At 46.5% G+C, this 21610-nt stretch overlaps 5 protein-coding genes and 1 long non-coding RNA gene across 6 annotated transcripts; 4 read left to right on the top strand and 2 right to left on the bottom strand.

The window, feature by feature from the left end:
- The first annotated feature begins 493 nt into the window (after positions 1-493).
- LOC306665154 (histone H4) lies at positions 494-890 on the top strand. Its single transcript, XM_079146425.1, has one exon. The coding sequence runs from the start codon at positions 515-517 to the stop codon at positions 824-826; it is 312 nt and encodes a 103-aa protein (XP_079002551.1). The 5' UTR covers positions 494-514; the 3' UTR covers positions 827-890.
- Positions 891-1494: 604 nt separating this feature from the next.
- Positions 1495-1995, top strand: LOC306664990 (histone H3.1). Its single transcript, XM_079146141.1, has one exon. The coding sequence runs from the start codon at positions 1526-1528 to the stop codon at positions 1934-1936; it is 411 nt and encodes a 136-aa protein (XP_079002267.1). The 5' UTR covers positions 1495-1525; the 3' UTR covers positions 1937-1995.
- Positions 1996-3921: 1926 nt separating this feature from the next.
- On the top strand, positions 3922-5385 carry LOC306665303 (histone H1.5-like). Its single transcript, XM_079146696.1, has one exon. The coding sequence runs from the start codon at positions 4613-4615 to the stop codon at positions 5291-5293; it is 681 nt and encodes a 226-aa protein (XP_079002822.1). The 5' UTR covers positions 3922-4612; the 3' UTR covers positions 5294-5385.
- A 236-nt stretch (positions 5386-5621) lies between these two features.
- On the bottom strand, positions 5622-6065 carry LOC306666273 (histone H2A type 1-like). Its single transcript, XM_079148242.1, has one exon. It carries the CDS (start codon positions 6035-6037, stop codon positions 5645-5647), a length of 393 nt encoding a protein of 130 aa, XP_079004368.1. The 5' UTR covers positions 6038-6065; the 3' UTR covers positions 5622-5644.
- A 243-nt stretch (positions 6066-6308) lies between these two features.
- LOC306665905 (histone H2B type 1-K) lies at positions 6309-6781 on the top strand. The gene has a single exon (XM_079147577.1). The coding sequence runs from the start codon at positions 6340-6342 to the stop codon at positions 6718-6720; it is 381 nt and encodes a 126-aa protein (XP_079003703.1). The 5' UTR covers positions 6309-6339; the 3' UTR covers positions 6721-6781.
- A 7984-nt stretch (positions 6782-14765) lies between these two features.
- On the bottom strand, positions 14766-21124 carry LOC306666136. Its single transcript, XR_013765205.1, has 3 exons — positions 20431-21124; positions 15286-17355; positions 14766-15023 (listed from the first exon to the last, which is right to left on the bottom strand). It is a non-coding gene; the product is annotated as an uncharacterized lncRNA (long non-coding RNA).
- Positions 21125-21610: the final 486 nt, after the last annotated feature.

The following is a 21610-nucleotide window of genomic DNA, read 5'->3' as shown; positions in this document are numbered from 1 at the left end:
AAGAGAAAAGTGAACCGTGAGAAAGGCAGACGACCACACTTGAGAACGGCGAGAACTGGAGCGGAAAGGGCGCGTCACTGCAGGGCATCCCTCGCCGACAGACCGCACCCAGGCCATGAGAAAGCACTGTGCATACCACCTAGCTTCCCAAATTCCCGAGCGACGGCGCCGACCGCCCTTGAAACTGCCAACCTGGCTTCAGAAGCCAGAAGAAAACTAATGCGACAGTGCAAAACCAGAGACAAAACTCCATGCGGGCTGCGGGAAAGGAGCGGAAGGCAGCACTGGGTTGCGTCAAGTATCATGAAGACGGACGGAGAAACTTCACACAGGGCTCTTCCTGCAGTCCAAGCACCGCCCTTGAATTTTTTCCTGAAAACGTGGGAAGGGCTCCCTCTGGGCTTTCAGCGAGCTTGTACCTCTGGCGTGAGCGGTTTCCAATCAGGTCCGATACGGTGCTATATAAACCACTGCCTCAGAGGCTAAACTGTGAAACCCTGCTCAGTTTGGCATCATGTCGGGTCGTGGCAAAGGAGGCAAAGGCTTGGGCAAGGGCGGCGCCAAGCGCCACCGCAAGGTGCTGCGCGACAACATCCAGGGCATCACCAAGCCCGCCATCCGCCGCCTGGCCCGCCGCGGCGGCGTCAAGCGCATCTCCGGCCTCATCTACGAGGAGACGCGCGGGGTGCTCAAGGTCTTCCTGGAGAACGTGATCCGCGACGCCGTCACCTACACGGAGCACGCCAAGCGCAAGACGGTCACGGCCATGGACGTGGTCTACGCGCTCAAGCGCCAGGGCCGCACGCTCTACGGCTTTGGAGGCTGAGCTTCACTATCCACTGCCCGGAATAAGCTTCCGTCAAAGGCCCTTTTCAGGGCCGCCCACAAAATCTGCTAAAGGCTGTAACCATTTTAAAGTTTTCACAAGATAATCTTCGGCGACCTAACAGTTTGCGTACCAAATTAAGTTGGTTGTCCTTTTCAGGGTTCCTGCGGTTTCCTATGGTCAAAAATCCCTAGGTGTCCGGCTTTGAGCGCAATCGTCACTCCTGGTTTAAGAAACCAATAGGGCTCCTTCCACATTGCCTCTCTCCTTAGAGTGGCAAGGACTGAGTACACGTCAAGCCACAAGCCATAAAAACGAGCAGACATGACGGTGACAAAGTTACTAAAATGATTTCATTCGCAATTTAGTCGCAACTCCCTTACGCTATTTCAGCATACTTTGTTTCTGTTTGAAGTAATGCAAGATACTTTGGGTTCCCTACAACATTTTCTAGGTTCTTAATGCATGTAAATTCTAGAAGAAGCCCTTTTTAAGTCAGTAAGAATTTCTTCGTACATTTATTAAAAGACCAATGTCGAGGCGGTAAAGCTTCTTTAAAGAGAGGACTGAACCAGGAACCAATTCCGTGGGTGGAATGAGGAGAGCGGCACCCTACTGTCCAATCAGAACGCGGAGCTTCCTATAAATACTGGGATTTCTTGCGACTTAGCTCATTTGTGGAGTAGTGGACTCCCAGCTATGGCTCGTACCAAGCAGACGGCCCGCAAGTCTACCGGCGGCAAGGCGCCACGCAAGCAGCTGGCCACCAAGGCCGCCCGCAAGAGCGCGCCGGCCACCGGCGGCGTCAAGAAGCCGCACCGCTACCGGCCCGGCACCGTGGCGCTGCGCGAGATCCGCCGCTACCAGAAGTCCACCGAGCTGCTGATCCGCAAGCTGCCGTTCCAGCGCCTGGTGCGCGAGATCGCGCAGGACTTCAAGACCGACCTGCGCTTCCAGAGCTCGGCCGTCATGGCGCTGCAGGAGGCCTGCGAGGCCTACCTGGTGGGGCTGTTCGAGGACACCAACCTGTGCGCCATCCACGCCAAGCGCGTCACCATCATGCCCAAGGACATCCAGCTGGCGCGCCGCATCCGCGGGGAGAGGGCGTAAATGTCGGCTGGCCCAAAGCCTGCACTACCCAAAAGGCTCTTTTCAGAGCCCCTCAGTTTATCACTAAAACGAAGCTGTTCCACGTACAATCCTACGGTTGGAACCCTGTTCTGAAGAGACCCTGTGCCCCAGGGAGGTGTTTTAACCAAACACTGCCAACTAACTGGATGATTTTTCCAGCCATACACTGGGAAAGTAATTCCTGTGGGAAGTTGCCCATACTCAGGCTTAACGGTTTTGGGGCGGTGGTGGCACAGGTGGCCTAAGATTTGGGTAGTTGACGTCTACTGTGAGTTATTCTTGCATTCTTTGGTTCTAGACCACAATGAACATTGGCTGCTTATTTCACCATATGCACATGGTAGCCTGGTATTCAGTTTTTTCTATAGGTTGGGGACTAACCTTACAGGTTATAAAGGTGTTAAACGGTTTCCACAAAACAGGCAAACACATTCTCAGCCGTTTCCTTACGTGCTCTTTCTATGTAACTCACTTTGCCTTTGGAGTGTGTTGACCGGGATAGTTCTGTGAAGGCAATATTTCCTAGACTGCTTATGTCAATAGTCTGGGCCTTTCCCTTCTAATCCTATTCTTGAATTCACTTCCAAACAGCCTTATATTACAGCAACTGGCTCTTAAAGCTTTCTGGAAATTGGTAATTGACTTAGGAAAAGAGTTCTGAACTGTAAGACCAGAAGCAACCTATAAATTAACCTCAATCTCCTGCCAGGTATAGAGACAGCTCTAGATGCTGCCTCTTGAAATTTCAGACATCGTTCTTTCCCTGCCCCTCAATCATCTTCCAGCCTCAGTACAGGTAAGGCCAGTTGTCTAGGTTAAATCACTGCCAGTTACTAGCTGTATAATAACTTGGCAAGTCGTTTGGTCTCTCTCTGGGCTTCATTTCGTACAAAATGTGGCAAATAAATAAAAACCTGCAAAGCATACTTAGGATCACTTCCTGTTACTTGTTAAATGCTAAGTGAAAGGTAACCCATATTTTTTAGGCACTTGCTCCTGTAAGTAATGGAGTTTGGGAGTCTCCCCGAGTCTTAAAGTTTTGTGGTTGAAAGAGTGGAAAGTGCTTGGTTGGAATATTGTATTGGTAAGATCTGTTCTTCAGTTTTAATTTGCTCTGTTCTGAAAGAGACATCATCTGGAGTTCAAAAGAGCAAAGGGCCAGGTAGCAAATACTTTTAGGCTTTAAGAGCCACATGGACTGTGTCATGTTATTTTTTATTTTTACCATCCAAAATGCACAGCGAGTTCTTAATTTGAGAGTTATATAAAATCAGACTGCTGTCCAGAAAATGCCACTTTGCCAACCCCTGCAGAGAGAGAAATATGTTGTGACTTTAAACTTCCAGTTTTACACTGGCAAGTGCTAAAGCGACTTGATTTGTATTGTATTTTTAAAAAATCATATTTTTTGCATAAAAAGAACCTTAAAAAAAAAAAACAGTTGATTTCATATGAGATCCAAATAAAGTTGTCTAAACAAAATCCTGTCCATTTCCCTTTCCTTCCCAAAACAACAAACTTCACCCACTTTCTAACTCCATGGTCATTGTCTCTATAACTGTCACTAATACTCAATGCAGTTTCACAGTCCATATCCAGTTATTCTTTCACAATATTGGTCTGTCTGCACCTAACACACAAAAATACCATGTATGCTGGCAAAGTACAGAAAAGTATTTCTGTTAGTGCAGCTTATTAAATGCTGATGGAGGTTTCAGTATGAACACTTTGAAACTTACAAGGTCCCAGACCTCTGAAGTTAGGGTTACAGGGAGTTGTCAATTTTCGTCAGGCAGGTTTTAGAATTTTTTCTAAAGCAAACTTTCTACATTAAGTCTGTATTAATTATCTTTTCCCCATATATTGAATTTGCCCAAGAAATAGAGAAAGCATTTTGACCAGAAGATGTACCAAATTTAAGTTTAAATTTGAATTCAGGGAGCTGGTTTCTGAAGCCCCAGTGATTTCAAAATCTCACTGCTGCAATGGAAGAAATCACTCTTGCCAAACTGCAAAATTCATTCTTTATAAAACACATCCACAGGTAGAAACTAGTAGGAGTCAGAACTCGTTTTAAAAGAAAGGTCTGTGTTAATTTAAGGCTAGGCCACCAGACACCCTGCATCTGTGTTACTTGCTACAGTTAGAAACAAAGTTTATGCCTCAATCAAGGAAACTATTGTCTTCCTTCTTGCAAAAATCAAAGGTGGGAACTACGGACAAATCCTTTCACATAATGTTCATTGGACACTTACTAGAAGTTTTTGCAACATTAAAGTAACTAGCATGATTCCCTCAGTCTGGTGGATTCTTATGAAAAACTGAAGGGAGTTTTGAAAACATCTTTCATCCACTGGGTGTGATTCCTCAAAAGACAGACAATCGTGTGGAACTGGGGGGTGTTTTCTTCCATTTGGCGCTTCGAAGCACCGAATTCTGTGGTGTTGTTTTCAATATTTAATCAAATTTTGGGGACTAACAAACACAATTTGGGAGCCCAACCATGAACCACGGCTGCCTGAGGGCGGTGGATTGGACGCTCCACCAATCACAGGCCAGCGCCGGCTTATATAAGCCCCAGGCCGGAGCTAAGGAGCGTTGCAAAACTTGCTCTTTAGATTTCGAATCTCTTCTCTAGCAGTTCCTCCTCTCGCCATGTCGGAAACCGCTCCTGCCGAGACTGCTGCCCCAGTGCCGGTGGAGAAGTCCCCTGCCAAGAAGAAAGCCACTAAGAAGGCAGCCGGTGCAGGCGCAGCCAAGCGCAAGGCGACAGGACCCCCTGTCTCAGAGCTGATCACTAAGGCCGTAGCTGCCTCCAAGGAGCGGAATGGCCTCTCCTTGGCAGCGCTTAAGAAGGCGCTGGCGGCTGGTGGATACGACGTGGAGAAGAACAACAGCCGCATCAAACTGGGCCTCAAAAGCCTGGTGAGCAAGGGCACCCTGGTGCAGACCAAGGGCACCGGCGCCTCGGGCTCCTTCAAGCTCAACAAGAAGGCGGCCTCCGGGGAAGCCAAGCCCAAGGCCAAGAAGGTGGGTGCTGCCAAGGCGAAGAAGCCAGCAGGCGCCACCCCGAAGAAGCCCAAAAAGGCCGCGGGAGCCAAGAAGTCAGTGAAGAAGACCCCCAAGAAAGCGAAGAAGCCTGCGGCGGCTGGTGTGAAAAAAGTGGCCAAAAGCCCTAAGAAGGCCAAGGCTGCTGCCAAGCCTAAAAAAGCAGCCAAGAGTCCGGCCAAGCCCAAAGCGGTCAAGCCCAAGGCGGCCAAACCCAAGGCCTCCAAGCCCAAGGCGGCAAAGCCAAAGGCGGCCAAGGCCAAGAAAGCGGCTTCCAAAAAGAAGTAGGCAGCAGGCGTGTGCCAGCAACCGAAGCCCCAAAGGCTCTTTTCAGAGCCACCCAGAGATCTCTGAAACTAGCTGTACACTAGAACCCTCCGTTATGACCGTTTTCCCCAAGCACAATTTAAATTCCCGCTTAATGTGGTCATTGGCCAATTTAACCGATAAAGGGGACTATTTTCTTCCTTCGCAGCGTTTAAGCGTTTAGATAAAAAAGAACCCTAAGGTGAATTACTTCCGTTGCCAAAGTTACCTAAACAATGGTTTGGTGTATGAGTAAATGTAGTTGAACCAGCACTTCTATAGAAAGGGTAAGTGGCTCTGAAAAGAGCCTTTGATTTCAAGATTTACGAAACTCTACTTTCCCTTGACCTTGTGGTGGCTCTCGGTCTTCTTGGGCAGCAGCACGGCCTGGATGTTAGGCAGGACACCGCCCTGCGCGATGGTGACTTTGCCCAGCAGCTTGTTCAGCTCCTCGTCGTTGCGGATGGCCAGCTGCAGGTGGCGCGGGATGATGCGCGTCTTCTTGTTGTCGCGGGCCGCGTTGCCCGCCAGCTCCAGGATCTCGGCCGTCAGGTACTCCAGCACCGCCGCCAGGTAGACCGGCGCGCCGGCCCCGACCCGCTCGGCGTAGTTGCCCTTGCGCAGCAGGCGGTGCACCCGGCCCACCGGGAACTGCAGCCCGGCGCGCGACGAGCGCGTCTTGGCCTTGGCGCGCGCCTTGCCGCCCTGCTTGCCACGTCCAGACATGCTCACACACACACACTGCCCGGTCCACCAAAACTGAAAGCAAAGGCCAAGGACGCACTGTTTATAGTCTCCTCTCGGCGCGAAAACGAAGCTGTACGATTGGTTGGGTTTCGTTTTCATTTCCACCAATGGAACGCGCTTCAGCAGGACGCGGACTTTGATTGGGCGAAACTGGCTTCGGGCGTCAGGCAAAGTTCACCACCAATCACCGGAGACCTCGGACAACTCTTCATTTACATAACTTTCTGTACTTAAAGAGCCGCCGGCCCAGCACTGCTCACTCTCGTCGCTTTGCTTGCACCATGCCCGAGCCAGCGAAGTCTGCTCCCGCCCCGAAGAAGGGCTCCAAGAAGGCGGTGACCAAGGCGCAGAAGAAGGACGGCAAGAAGCGCAAGCGCAGCCGCAAGGAGAGCTACTCGGTGTACGTGTACAAGGTGCTGAAGCAGGTGCACCCCGACACCGGCATCTCGTCCAAGGCCATGGGCATCATGAACTCGTTCGTCAACGACATCTTCGAGCGCATCGCGGGCGAGGCGTCGCGCCTGGCGCACTACAACAAGCGCTCGACCATCACGTCGCGGGAGATCCAGACGGCCGTGCGCCTGCTGCTGCCCGGGGAGCTGGCCAAGCACGCAGTGTCCGAGGGCACCAAGGCCGTCACCAAGTATACCAGCGCCAAGTGAATTTGTCGGACTGCCCACTACTCTAAAAGGCTCTTTTCAGAGCCAATTACGGTCTCCAAAAAGACGAGCACAACTTTATTCCTTCTTTAATAGCAGGCCAAAAAGTACTTTAATCCAAATCTTTCGTTAATACAAAAGGCACATAAAGAGAAGTTTGCTCTCAAACCTTTTTTTACTGTTGTTACACTCAAGGCAGGAACTTCGTGTATTGAGTGTTCGTGTTGTTTAACGTAAGGCTGTAGTTACACCAGCGAGAATAGCTTGGTTATTTTGTTTGGTTGTGTTTTTGCTGTCCTATGGGGAAGTGGGGGGTGAGATGATACCGTGATTGAACCCAGGGGAACTCAACTGCTGAGCCACATCTCAGCCCTTTTTGTATTTTATTTTGAGACTGGGTCTCACGGGCTGCTTAGGGCCTTCTAAGTTCCTGAGGCTAACTTTGAACGAGATCCTCCTAGCTTTTCCTCCCGAGCCTTGGAATCACAGCAGTGTCCCACAGCGTCGGGCGGAGGTTAGCCTGTTGTGTAAATTTAGCTGTTTCAGATGCCTTTTGAAGTGATCAGCGCTGTTAATGACTAGCAGGCCTCAGGGAGAGGCTCAATGCATATCAGGTACATTGGATTAAGGAAATTGTTTTGTAGGTTCTATTTTCTATTGTAATAAGTGCTAGGAATATGCTTCCTTGCTACTTTCTTGGCCTGTCTAGAAAGATTTAAGGGTGTTGGGATGGAGCTGAAGAGGAAAGAAGTTGGGGTTCTCATACCTGTACTGCAGTCTAGCTTGGCTTCTGTCCCTAGCAAGGGTTGGATCCTCACTCCCTAGTCAGATGCTGTGCTGGCACTTTTTTTTTTTTTTTTTTTTTTAAACCTGTTAGAGGGTTCTCCACACCCCTCCCTACCTCCACACCTTTTCTGTCAAGTTCCTTAACCCCCAGTACAGCTCAATTCCGCTTCATGTTCTCCACTCACCTTTTAATGCTCTTCCCCTTTAAGGGACAGCATTCCTGTTTACTATTGTTTTCACGTGGTCAAATTTTCCTTCATTATGAAACTGAATTTGTGTGCACACCCCCACATGAAGTCAGGAATGGCTTCTTCACCCAGTGCACTGGGGGTGGGTGGCAGGAACCCCACCCTGACAGGCACAGAGGAAGCAGAGACCAAGGCTGCTCACTCAAGCCTGTCTCACAGGCTCAGTCCATATTACATCCATTTCCTGCCTTCAGTTCCTTACCTCCTCTCCTTTAGAAGTGCTCATCTTCATGGATATTAGAGATAGAAGCTTTGGAATAATTTTCTTCTACCTTCCCTCTGTAACAGGCACCGACCTTCCCTGAAGCTAGACAGCATGAAGACACGCCCTGCTTCCTCCCATGCTTGAGGTCAGACCCCCACACGCACCACCCCAGGTTACTCAGAATAACAGCATGAGTTTCTTAGCCGAATGGGAAAGGGGGAAATGGGGACACTCTCAAGGGAGAGAGTGGGTTCTCTCAGAAGGACATGCCTGTCCTGCCCTCCGGTTTCATGGTGGTCCCCAGGGATATTTCCAGAGAGTCCCACCCGCGTCCACTCTTGGTTTTTGACAGCCAGAAGACATCAGGCTTTCAAGTTCCCGCTGCCAAGACAACTCTAGGTCACTTTGGCCTATGCTGACCATTTCTAATTGGACCCTATTCTTACAGATTTTATGGTTGGAGGGATTATCTTTTTCTCCCTGAGTTCTGGGATCTGGTCTGTGTAAGGCCACAAAAGTCCACCCCCACCCCACCACACACACACACACACACACACTCACAGGCCTGCATTTCTCCTGCAGGTAACAGGTGATTTGCTGAAGAACATGACATACCCTGCCCACTTAAGCCAGGCAGTGCTGTAGGTAAATTTCTTTTTACAAGTGAAAGCCTATGGGGGTCAGCACAGTGGGTTTATGGAATTATTAACCTCATGTTCCCCCTGGCACTTCAAACCTGGCTCTGAGTAAATCTAATTTTCTACCAATTTGACTTAGAATATTTTAAGAGCAGCCTTTTTTCTGGTGAGTATTAGAGTCCCCAGATACAATCACAAGAGTTAACAGAAGGTCAAGGGTTGTACTTTTTCTCATATGCGAAAGATAGGGAGTAGAAAGGAAAGAAAGGTTGTAGTGATGGAGGGAATCCCATGAAATTCAAAGGGAGATCCAACAGAGTAGAGGAAAGAGACTGGGCGTGGGAGGAGCAGAGGGAAGAGGACATCCTGGGGGGCGATATTGAGCAAATTACATTGTTGTATCGTGTGCATGTACAAATACGTCACAAGGAATCCCACCATTATGTACAACTCTAATGCACCAATAAAAAAAAAATTACAAGGGTTTAGAACGTAGGTCAGTTTCTTTTCTGAATCAGCTGCACATTTCTTTCCACTATTTCTGTCAGATATATATATATATATATAAAATATATATATATATAAAATATATATATATATAAAATATATATATTTTTTTTAATAAGGGAAAGTTGTAAACAAAACAATCTTACTGAAATATGAAGGAAGGCTAGAAAAGAGGCTTTTTTGTTTTTTTCTTAATCCAAGAGAAGTGCTGTCTCCCCATGTTTAGGCTGGCAGAGCCCTATCACCCTTGTCCAGGAATCAGTATGGAAATATGAGTCCCAATCATTGCACAGACCATCAGACATTAAAATCTTAAATCCAAACACCTTAAATCTTAAATTAAATCAGACATTAAAATCTTAAATCCAAACAACTTTAATGTTTTTCTAGATATCATTCCATCTTTTCCATTAAAAGGCAGAAGGCCTTCAATGGACCCTTAGGAATAAAATGCACAAAATTTGTGCTGACTTTTTAAGCTCAGGAAGCAAAGGGCCAAGAGTAAAGAAAGTCATGTCTGCAACAGAGCCAGTGCCTGTTCTCCTGGGTCTCCAGACGGTGGCTGCAAATACCTACAGAATCTTTAGAAGCTTAGTATTAGTCCATTTGGCTACTAGACTCACCAGCCTTATTGAATCTGAAATTAGTATCGATGCTGATGCAAAGAAGAAATGGATTATTGGGCTCACAAAATGCTTATTTCCTGACATACACCTTCTCTATTCACCTATCAAATCTTGTCCTGTGAAGCCACCCCAAGTGCTTACTTCCTGCAAGGCCTTTCCTGCTACTGAAGTTTACTTCCCCTTTCAGCCTTTCTGTCTCTCTGTCTCTCTGTCTGTCTCTCTCTCACACACACACACCCTGCCTTTGTGTGGGCAGGGCTCTTCCTGTATTTCCAGCTACTCTAGACCTAATGACCTCAGAAGTATCATTTGTTGCTAAAGTCTTCTTTGAGTTAATATTTTGTTTCGTGATACATGCTTAGCCAACATTGCCTATCCCCTCTATTATGGCTGGTCTATGGGACCTGCACTAGTTCCCAGCTTGAAAATTAGGAGATTCACCTAGAAACATAGGGCCACTTCAGAAGGTCAAGATTTTGACTCCCAGACACTTAGTTCCTATACTTATAACCTGGAGACAGGAGTTATATGACCGTTGAGGCTGAGAATGCTTTGGGCACTGTGGATCTTACACACATTTTCTTTTCTGGTGCCTTTTCTTGTGTCTTTAATTCTCCCTCCCCTTGGTCTTCTACCTCCTTCTTCTCTTTCTCTTTCTTCTCTCTCTGCATCCCTATGTGTGCAGCACATACATTTATTTTAGAATTTTTTTTAATTCTAACATTTCTATTTTAAATTCAATTGCTATTTCAAAACAAAATCACACATATTAATGGGGTGTCATGTAATGCTTTCATACATGTATGCATTTTGTAATGTTTTAATCAGGTTAAAGATACCTATCTCCTCCAACATGTATCATTTCTTTATGGTAAAAGCATTCAAAATCCTTTCTTCTAGCTTCTTGGACTATACAGCACATAATTGCTATCTATAGTCACCATACTGTGCAACAACACACCAGAATTTCTTACCCTTGCTTAGTGGTTACTTAAGAGCCCCTGGCCAGACTTTTTCCAACTCTCCCTCTCCCACGTGTATCTGGCATTTGAAAGACTTCAGACATCCTTAACACTCATACAAGAACCTCAAATTTCAGACCATACAGTGGGATTACACTGGTTTTCTGGTTAAATTTCCTCGTTCAGTAGATATTTTTGAGCACCTGTTATGTGACAGGAACACTTCGAGGTAGCAGAACTGAACAGATTACAAGTCAGGCACTCTGAGAGTTCCTTTTCTATTAGAGAGCAAACCAACAGACACCTTAAAATGGCTGCCAGATAAGTGGGAGAAAAGGAAAACAGAACAGGAAGGGAGTGGATCTGTATGTTCCAGTTAAATAATGTGGTCACAGAATGTTCGTCAGTAAGGTAAAATCTAGCTGAGCCCTGCAGGCGGAAGGCTCACAGGTTGGAAGTCAGCCCGGGCAGCTGAGCAAGGCCTCCCTCCAAATTTAAGCAAAAATGGGGTGGTGGAGTGGGTCTTTGGGGAGGACTATGGAGTGGAAGAATGAGTGAGAGACTCTGGGGCCTGGGTGGAGGCTGGGAGAGGGCAGAGGGAGCAGGGCAGGAGGGACAGGGCTTGGTGGGTGAGCCCTTGTGTGACTATCAAGGCTTTGGATTGGATCACCTTGTGCCTAAATCTCCAGTGCTGTTAGAAGCTGCGGGTTCTGCAGCCTCTCATCCCCTGATACTGGATGTAAAGGGATCTCACATGAGATTCTCTGCCCAAGTGTCATCTCCTTTTACTTAAATACCCTGGAGGATGGAGAGGACTGCCAGGCTGTGGGTCATCAGAATTCCGGAGAAGCGTCACACCTGTCCCTAGAGATGTGGAGACTCCAGGCTTTGCATTCCCAGCATTTGCCTTTGGTTCCAGAGTAGGTTCACTTGCCACAAGTCCTCCACTCAGCCAAGGCCTGTGAGAGAAGCACAGGTCAGAGTCTGCTCCTTGCAGGGGCCACCAGGGTTCATACAAAATGGGCCTCTAACAAAGATCATCCTTGACACACTAAAGCCACCACTTGATTCATGTGTCCATTCCTGGGCCTGAAGTTTTCTGCCACTTTGTAAGGTTACCTTTTCCCACCCTTATCTCCAGAAAGTGAAATCTCTCGAACTTCCCTCTGTGGTACGTTATCTGTTCAACTGAGCCATAGTTAAAGGCCCTTTCAGCTGACCATGGATCTCACATTCTCAGCTTTCCATTCTTCCATCCTATGGGTTCTCAGCTTCCGCCGTGCATCAGAACCACCAGCAGGACTTCTTGGCTAGCCTCCTCCCCAGAGGCTCTGCCTTGGTGCGTCAAGGCAGGGGCCAGGCAGAGGCTGTGAGGGTGCAGACACACGCATTTCTGTGCCCACCGTGGGAAGCAGCCTCCGAGGTGTCACTGAGGGACCCCACCCCCGCCTCTGATACTGTTCCCGTGTGCCTTTCCCACACTGTGCCTGGGCCGGTCACAGGAGGTGGCAGAAGTGATGGTGTGGTCCTCTTGTGATGACGAGACCTCTGGCTTGGCGTCCCAGTCTCTCTTAGAGCACTCCCCCCAGAGGAAGGGAGCCAGCCATTGTCAGGAGCAGCCTCCAGAAACCCTGCAGCTCCCACCCCCGCAGCCTATAGATGCTGCAGCCCCTGAGGATCAGACCCTGAGCTGAGCACCCAGTCCCACTACTCCCAGAACCTGACCTTCGGAACTCCGGCAAAAGCTGCTAAACTTGGGGCAGCCTGTCACACAGCAGTCGGTAACACCACGCACCAACCAAACCTCAGCAGCCCTTGCTTCACGGGTTGACCTAGTCATACTCTTCAAGAAATTTCCTAAATGGTCATCTTCCAGAACAGTTACCCCTCCATATCCCTACAGCAGCTACAGTTCTTACTACATATAAGAACAATTTACATGTTACACAACTTACATGGATTTATAATTTGTAACGATAATATAAACTACAGTCCTATTTTGCCATTTATGATTTTATAATATTGCTTATATCATTTCGTTTTGGGTATTGTTTAAACCTCAGTCATCTGAGTATCACTTTTACTTGTTTTGTATTTGATGTTTCTGGGTACAATCTATTATTATTTATTTAATATTTTTCTTCAAACATACTCTTTATGTATGACAGGTCTGAGACCTGTTCTTTATCATATACTTTTGGGGAAAAAAAGAAAAGCCATAAAGTTTTGGTAAGGCCCTAAAGACCCACCAGTGCCAACTGTTACTCCCCAGACACTTAATCTGAAATAGTCACAGAAAGGAGAAAAGAAACTGATATTCCTACTGTCTGATTGACATTTTAACAGCCAGAGTCTATAAACTAATACAATTTTCTGGTCCCCCAGTAGTGCTTGATACCGATCTAGTAAAACATTAGTTTACTTAGTGTGATATTTAGTTGAGCTATTATAATACGCCTAACTCAGCAAGTAGCACGACATGTGACCTGAATAGGCTTATATTTGGTGGAACATTTATAAAATTAAACTTATTTTTATTTCTCAAACTTATTTTGTTGAAAGAAAAAAAAAATTCTGTTCTGAGGCAATGTCACAGTGGCTTTCATCTGTGTATGTCACCAGGTTCCGAGAAAGCGCTTGGAAGGAGTGCCGGTCCTCCCGACGTCCTTGCGGACAGCAGAACCTACTCCCACCTCCCTTTTGCAGCCCACTCGGGCTCACAGCCACCTGGCAGTTTCCAGGCCAGTCAGCTCGAGCAAGGAGCAGCGATCGTGTCCCAAGGGCCCCAGGGCCTCTGGGCCTCCCACCCGGGCAGCTTTGTTGCGGTGGAATATCAGAACGATCCGGATCGGCACCTGCCCAGTCTCCCATTCGCTGAATTTTATTCTCATCCATGTATTTGCTACTTGCCTCCCTGCACATCTGAAAGCTCCTGATTTGGTTTGCTCTCCTGAGGTTCTGATATGCTGAGTGTCAGAGTTCACTCGAAGCTTCCCTCAAACAGTGAATAATACGGCCTTTAAAGCTTGTTTCCGGCACGTTGCAGAACATACTGATGGCATCGGCGGCTGCCCTTCTGGAGGGTGTGCTGACCAGACACATTGTCTAGTTTGCTTCCCAGTCCTTTGAGGTTGGCACTAGTGCTGCCGCTGACCCATGGGCGAGGAGAGAGGACCAGACACGTGAATGAGAAGTCAGCACCTGAATGCGTCCACTCTTGTATGTGGTCCAAGGGCTGTTGTAACCAAGTACCACCGAGCGACTGAAAAAGGGTCTATTCTCTGCCTTTCTTCACAGATCTGAAACTGGAGGCCTGGTTCCCACTGAGTCCCTCCCCTTGGCTGTAGATGACTGTGTCTGCGTCGGCTCTTCTTGTACTCACAGTGGGGAGCCGCAAGTGAGGCAGAGAACAGAGTGGAGGCAGTGCTGGAGGCGTTAGCTGCACACTCCACTAGCCAAGAGACTCTTTAAAACACTGAATGTGCTCTTGCTATGTTACCTAATGGCGGCTGTACTGGAGTGATGGAATAATCAAAAACTCGACAGTCAATGCCTTTGTGATTTTTGGTGTTCTCTTGGAGTAAGGGTGTTGGAAAAATGAATATGTATTTTCTTTCAAATAAATGGAGTATGTCTGATAATGAATGGAGAATCGTGAACGTAATCACTGCAAAGAGAAACAGTAACAATGTTCTCACAGTATTAGCCGTGGACCCAGAAGATCAACTTTGTACAACTATATTTAAAGACTAGAAGTCCTAAAATAATTTAGATCTTGGCATTTATAAAACATTTTATATTTTCTGTACTGTGGGCTATATTTTTAGTATGGTAGATTAGTGACTCAGATCACCCTGATGCTTAGAACAGCTAGGAACCATCTGATGATACTGTAGGTGATGAAGTCTCTCTTTGCTCTCTGAAGTCTCAATAATTAAGTCTAGGAAATAAATAGCAGGCAGGCCAATAGGAAAACTGGTACAGATTTTTTATGTGCTTCGCAAGGGAAAGGGGAAAACAGACATAGACACTTACATGCTGTCATCACGGGGCACAGGGAGGGGGATGTGGGAGAGTGGGGGAGTATAGGATTTGGGGAAAGTCAAGTGGGCCCTCAGGAGATCAGGGGACTGTAGAGCAAAGTCTGTCTGGGGCCCTGTGGACCTCCGGCCTCCTCTGCTGTGAGGCCAGGCTTCCCTGGTGGGCACATTCCCAGGGAGCGTGTTTGTCACCACTGAGTCCCCCGAAGGATCGCTTTGGACAGATCTTCAGTTTGAAGTCCAATCAGATATTTTGGGAGGAATTTTCCAAACTCCTTGGAAAGTATCAGGCAGCTACCAAGACACGGCAGAATTACAAAACAAGCAATCAGAAAAAGAAAACCCAGAGTGTTTTGCTGCTGGAAATAAGAGGAAATCCCTACATACTATTATGAAATGATCTTCAGGATATATACATATTGAAGTAAAATAAGCTAGACCCAGAAAACTGTGTAGCATGTTACTGTTAATCTAATAGGGAGTGTTAAGAATACATACATATATGCTTATCATTAACAAACAATAGAATGAAAAATAAAAATTTAAAAGCCGTTACCTCTCAGTTGATAGAGGCTCTGCTCTAGTCAGCTTTTTGCTGCTGTGACCAAAAGACCTGACAAGAACAATCAGAGGAAGGAGAGTTTATTTGGGGGTCATGGTTTCAGAAGTCTTAGTCAGTAGATGGCCAGCCCCACTCTCTGTGCTGCAGGTGAGACAGAAGCCAGGGCAGAAAGCGTGGCAGAGGAGAGGAAAACCAGGACCAGAGAAAGGCCTGACCTCACTAGGACAAAACGCGAACCCCAGGGGTCCTTCCCAGCCACCCACCAGCCACACCCTCCCTGCCTGCAGTCACCGTAACCCCCCCAGGGATTAATGCACAGGTGAGATGAGGCTCCCGTACCCAATCAGTGAGCCTCTGAACCTTCCTGCACTGCCTCACACCTGAGCTTCTGAGGAACACCTCCTGTCTAAACCACGTAGGCTCTTAGAATACACTTTCACTTGACCTTGGATCTATGTAACAATGTTTTATGCAATGATAAAACCAGATATTAAAATGTTCCAATCTCTAAACGTCAACATGCAATGACGTCAATGGACCTGTGTACCCAACGGGCTCCAACAGACCAGGGCCTGCGCACCCAGCGGGCGTGGACACACGGAGGGGAATCTTCCAGACAGCAGGGGCACGGGATTCTAACTTCCTCTTTGTGACAGACAGCACAGCAGCTGCTCTCAAACCCTGACCACAGGACCCATTTACACTCCTAGAAAATATTGAGAGCCCAAAGAGTTGGTGCTTTGTAGGTCCTGAATGTTGACCTTCTCCATCTTCTACATGGAAACTTAAAACATACTTATGTTGCTAACTCATTTTAAGATAGTGACAAACCCATTTTATGTTACCATACATAGCATATTTTATGAAAAATAGATATATTTTAAGAAAAAAGTAAGACGACAGCAATGCTTTACATCTTCGCAAATCTCTCTGAAGTTTCACTTAATAGAAGACTGCTGGATTCCTGCAATTGTTTCAGTGGTCCTCTACCACTAGAGGCCCTCTTCCACTGGAGGTCCTCTACCACTGGAGGCCCTCTTCCACTGGAGGTCCTCTATCACTGGAGGTCTTTTACCACTGGAGGTCCTCTACCACTGAAGGCCCTCTACCACTGGAGGCCCTCTACCACTGGAGGTCTTTTACCACTGGAGGCCCTCTACCACTGGAGGCCCTCTACCACTAGAGGCCCTCTACCACTGGAGGCCCTCTAACACTGGAGACCCTCTTCTACTTTTCTTCCTGATCTAAATTTCATTCTTCCTGGTCATATAAAATATCCCCTTGCAAAGGTTATTTTGACATATTTAGGATTGTCAATTCTAAATAACGTGCTTAAAAGACATGCTATGGTTAAGATCTGAGATGTATCCCAAAAGCTCCTGTGAGACACTGTAAGGAAGTTCAGAGGTGGAAGGAATAGATTATAAAAGCTGTAAGCTCATCGGTGAATGATCCACTTTAGGGTTAACTGGGTCACTGGAAGCATGCCTTTGGGGTTAACATTTTGTCCCTGGAGCTTCCCTCTCTCTCTTTTAGCCTGGTACTGCATGTCAGCAAAAAGGATGTGACGACTGAAAATAAGTTGGGGGGATATTTTGGGATGGCAGCCCCAGGTTGAGCAGCTGCCATGTTCCTCTTTGTCCCCAGATATGTCTTTGTTCCCTGTCTATCCATGAAGTTCCACGCAGGGCAATTCTTCAACACCTGACTGATTCGGCAGGGAGAGATGTAGGCATCAGGTGACCTGGTGGCCAGAGGAGACCCTGAGGCTCCACAGTGCTGCACAGCCTGCCCAGGGGGCCACTGGGTGAGGTCACGCCTTGCCTGGGTGGGCGTGACCCTGCGTGGGCGTGGCCCTGCATGATGGCCCTCGCAGAGCGGGGTTCCGTGTGTTCTCAAGGTCTCCCGTGTGTGTAGGAGCTCCAGTATCTCGGGGGACCCAGTTCAAGCCACTTGCTCTTCAGTGTCCTCCCTGCTCCTGTTCCTCAGGCTCCAGCTGCATGGGAATCTCACGCTGCTGCTTTCCTTGAAAGCCAAGGGGGTGGATTCCTGCAGACGAAAAAGCTCCCATAAATGACGAGGTGGCCTAAACAAGAGCAGCTGAAGAGGTCTGACTCCTGACCCTTCGCCCTCACAGGCTGTCCGCCTCCTGGGCATTAAGACCTTCTGCTCGTTCACATTTCCACACGGATAGGCTGCTGGGGAAGAAAATGCACTCAGACCAACCAGACCAGGCCCGTGGACCACCTGGCCTGTCTGGGGAAGGTGCTCGAGAGTCCTGATCACAGGTCGGCTTTGCAGGCCGTGTCTGGGGACATTCTTGCATTTTTTCTAGCCCCCACCAGCTTTGACAGGTCTGCTGCATGGCTTCTACAATACAATAGTTAATGTCGGTGTTCTCAAAGAACAGGGCTGACCTTAGGGAACACTGTAGAAATTAGGTAGATCAGCTTTTGGTTGTCCCAGTGATTGGAAAGAGACACACTCCTGGGGAAGGACTAGGCTTCCTGTGAAGAGTTGTCTTATGTCACGCCTGACTTGCAAGTGTCTCAAAGTCAGCCTGAAGGTGAAAAATCTCTCTGAGCCTAGAACCTAATTCCTCTACACACAGGCACAAGAGCTGTGTAGCTTTTGTGTGTAGTTTAATATGCACTGAATTTTGAAGAATGTAATCACTTTATTAACTAAGATTATATTTAGTTCTTTTCAGTGTCACCCAAGAGTTATTAACCTTTCCAATAAAGAAAAGCAGCATTTGAGAGCAATTCCTGATGGCATCCAAGTCACCTGAACAGGTCAGCTCTGTCTATATTCAGGGTAATTCCAACAGAGATAAAAACAGCCAACGACCTTATAATGTTCTAGCGTTTACATGTTGAGACCATGTCCTTTATTATTAAAATAACTATCTCTTATTTAGCTCTTATACCACAGTAACTTGTTTAGTGATTTTTTTTCCAAAACATTAAGGGAAATTTTACTACCTAAGAATCTGATATCAGGCTGGAAAGGTGTCTAAAAAATTAGACATGAGCAGGAAGACTTGGGGCTGACAGGTGTGAGAACACAGCTTCTCACATGCTTTCCTCTGGAACCTGTCCATCCAGCTAGGAGCTCTGCCCTCGCAGGATCAGTGACGGCCGGCAAGCTTACTGCTCTAGACCTGGCTGCGACCTGGCTGCAGCATTCCCTGGCTTGGGGGTCTGCCTTTGTGCCTTGAGATCTAAAGGTCCTCAAACTAGTCACTTTAAAGCTTCAGTGTTCCCTTCTCACTTTTCCTCATTTCTCAATTTAAAAAAAGAAAAGCACCTCTCTAGCAGGACCCCAGAACTTCTGTTCAGGTCCTGGGTTTGTTCTTCCTTGAACAGTGGGAGTTCTAGGGCACCTGCGGGGACGACCCCCTTGTCCTTGTAATCTTTCAGCACCCAACTTCCAGCATGGCTCCTTCCACCTCAGGTCCTCAGCAGGCTCTCCTCACTCACATGCATCAAGTCCCAGGAATATTCCTGTGCAAGCAATCTCTTAAGCCTTTCCAAGTCTGGGAAAATACTCTTGTACTGTATTTTGATTCATCTGGGCTTTGGTACCACACCTCTGCTGTACCAAACAAACTCTCTCAACAGGTACCATTTTATGACTTGATGGTGGTATCAGAAAAGCAGAGACCCTGAGGTTGAAGTTAGGAAGCCTTAGGCAATGGATAAAGCGGCCACCTGCAGAAGTAGTGTGTTTGAGTGGTTGAGGAGTTTATAGATGAAGAGGTGCTAGCACTCTGGAATTTATCTCGGATAAAGTTTGTCCCATACAAGGTCAAAGCTAAAGCAGATTGGCATGCCTGAATCATGAATGACTGAATAAGTTGAGCTCTGTCCACATTTCTTACCAGCTCCCTGGGAGGAAGAGCGGTCTTTCCAACAAAGTTCCTCTAGGCTGGATAAAGACCCCCATTCTAGTGATGGCAAAGTCAATCAGGTTCATATTCCCTCTTTTCCCTCAATGGTGCAGAGTGCTCTTTTCTGCTCTGTGAATTCTTCTTCAGGAAAAATCTTTTTCTTTTTTTCTCCCGAGTACTGGGCTAAACCCAGGGCCCTCTACTACTAAGTTACAACACTGGCCCTTTTTATTTATTTATTTTTTTATTTGAGACTGGCAAAAGCGATTGACAAAGAAATATTTGGGTCAAATTAGATAAATTCTTGAAGATACCGGGTATAAACTCCAGAATAAAAGAGTGAAGCAGCATCCTATTTTAGATTAGCAGAAATCAGTTTCCCAAGCTGAGTGGTAAGGAATGGCATCAATTCATCAAGCTTATTCAGCAATAGAAGGTTAGGACCTTGGGTCACCACCATGCAAATAACACAAAATCTACCTTTGAGTTCTTTTGATTTTGGTTTTGTTTGTTTGTTCCTTTCCCTGTGTGTTTCCAGAATTTCAACTTTCTAAATAATGGAGACCAATGCTGCTGATATATAAATCTTTAGAGTGACCACAAATGCCTTCTGAATGTGTTTTCTCCATTCTGCACACAGATTTATCCACCTTACCCTGTACTCTTCTAGATATCTTCCCTTCTGACAATTCCAAGTCTCTTGTACAGGTCCTGACAGCCAGAACTTATCAGGTACATGTGTCTTCTCTGTGTGATTTTAATAAGCAGTAGCCTCTGTCATTTCCATCCTGGCTAGAGAATGTACTTAAAAAACTTAATCCCTCTAAATCATTCTCATTTCATCCCCTGGATTGTATCCACTGTTTTCCTCATTCTGGAAAAGTGGTTAAACCAATACTATAATTTGTTGCTGACTATATTGACAGAGGTTCAAATTCACCTGTGCCATAAAGAATTATTAAAATAAATATAGAAAGAATTAACTCTCCTCAAATATGTTGGTAGTGAGAAGTGGGAGAAGATATAGAAATGAAAAAAAAGCACAATGCTTGTTCTAACAGAACAGATGGAGGGAGTGCACACACATAGGTACACATATAACTGATACGAAACGCACACACAGAGATGCCACAGAGACAGCACAAGATTCGGTGAGAGGCTTAGCAGATGTGAGGCTCACAAGAGCTGGAGGAACTAAAGCAAGTCCAGGCTTACCCAAACTTCGTTCTGGGGGCTCCAGGGGTAACAGACTGTAGCCTGCTTTGGAGGTTGACAGGATTTAGAGATCTGGAGAAGAAGGGGAAAGAGCATTTTATCAGCCAAATTTTGTGAAGCATGAATTCTATCAATTTTGTGCTTACAGGCACACTTAAAACAACAAATAATGTGAAGAAACCAACTGAAGTCCGCCAGGATCCCCCAATTACTACCAATAATTCAGGGACCCAGTCTGCAGAATCAGGAGCAAAGTTTTCTGGCTCACTGCATTCTAACCAAAACTTTGGATTTTCTGAGGCCATGGCTTTTTAATGATCTGTCAGTCTTCTTTTTTCCCTTCCTCCTCACTAAAAGAAAGCAATGGAATCTGAAGAAACACTCCTAGGTGCAGGTTCTCATTTAGACGTCTTTCTGAACGCAAATTAGATGATGCTTGGAACTTGTTTCTTTGTTTCCTTTCACTATTTGCAATACAATGTATGATATACGGAGGGAATCTAGGTGATACACATGCAAAGTATAAAGCAAATTATATCAAACAAGCAAGGACAAACTTGTAACTTCCAAAATAGAAGCTGGCAGCTATTTGTCCTTGCCTCTGTGGCTTCCTCCATTCCATTTCCCTGCCTTTATAGCCAGAGGCCACTGCCTGATGTTTTCAAAAATGTGTATGAATATCTCTTCTGAAAGATTATAATCTCATACATGCTTCTAAATACACTTGAACACTGTATAATTTGGGTGTTTACTTACCTTTATAGAATGGTGTCATAAACCTAAGATTGAAGCTTCTGAAATCCAACTACCCACTGTAGTTCAATCATTGTCTCCGCTGTGTGATATGCATCCTGGGAACCCACCTGAACATACGCGTTCCTTCTTTTCACCGTAAACCTGAGGTCGATGTTAATACTGGTGCTCCTTCTTGTATGTTTCCTGTTGCACGTGTGCAGAATACTCTCATATAAACACCCCAAAATCAGTTGATCGAGTCACTGCAGTACACTGAGTGAAAGGTATCATTAAACTTTACGCAAATAAAACTGGCCCGGCAGTCCAAGTTGAGAGGTAGCGGAACAGCTCTACTTTTTCCTTCCCTTTTCAAATTTATTCCACTTAGTAGAGAAATATTAAATGAAAATGACAGAAAGAAACCATCGTGTGGACCACACCAAGAAAGGTGTGGAGCAGGAAGCAAACTTGCCCGGT

This window comes from Sciurus vulgaris, assembly GCF_902686455.1.
Source record: "Sciurus vulgaris genome assembly, chromosome: 7".
Lineage (NCBI taxonomy): Eukaryota > Metazoa > Chordata > Mammalia > Rodentia > Sciuridae > Sciurus > Sciurus vulgaris.
Note: the sequence above shows the minus strand (reverse complement) of the source record. Positions and strands in the feature narration are given on the sequence as shown.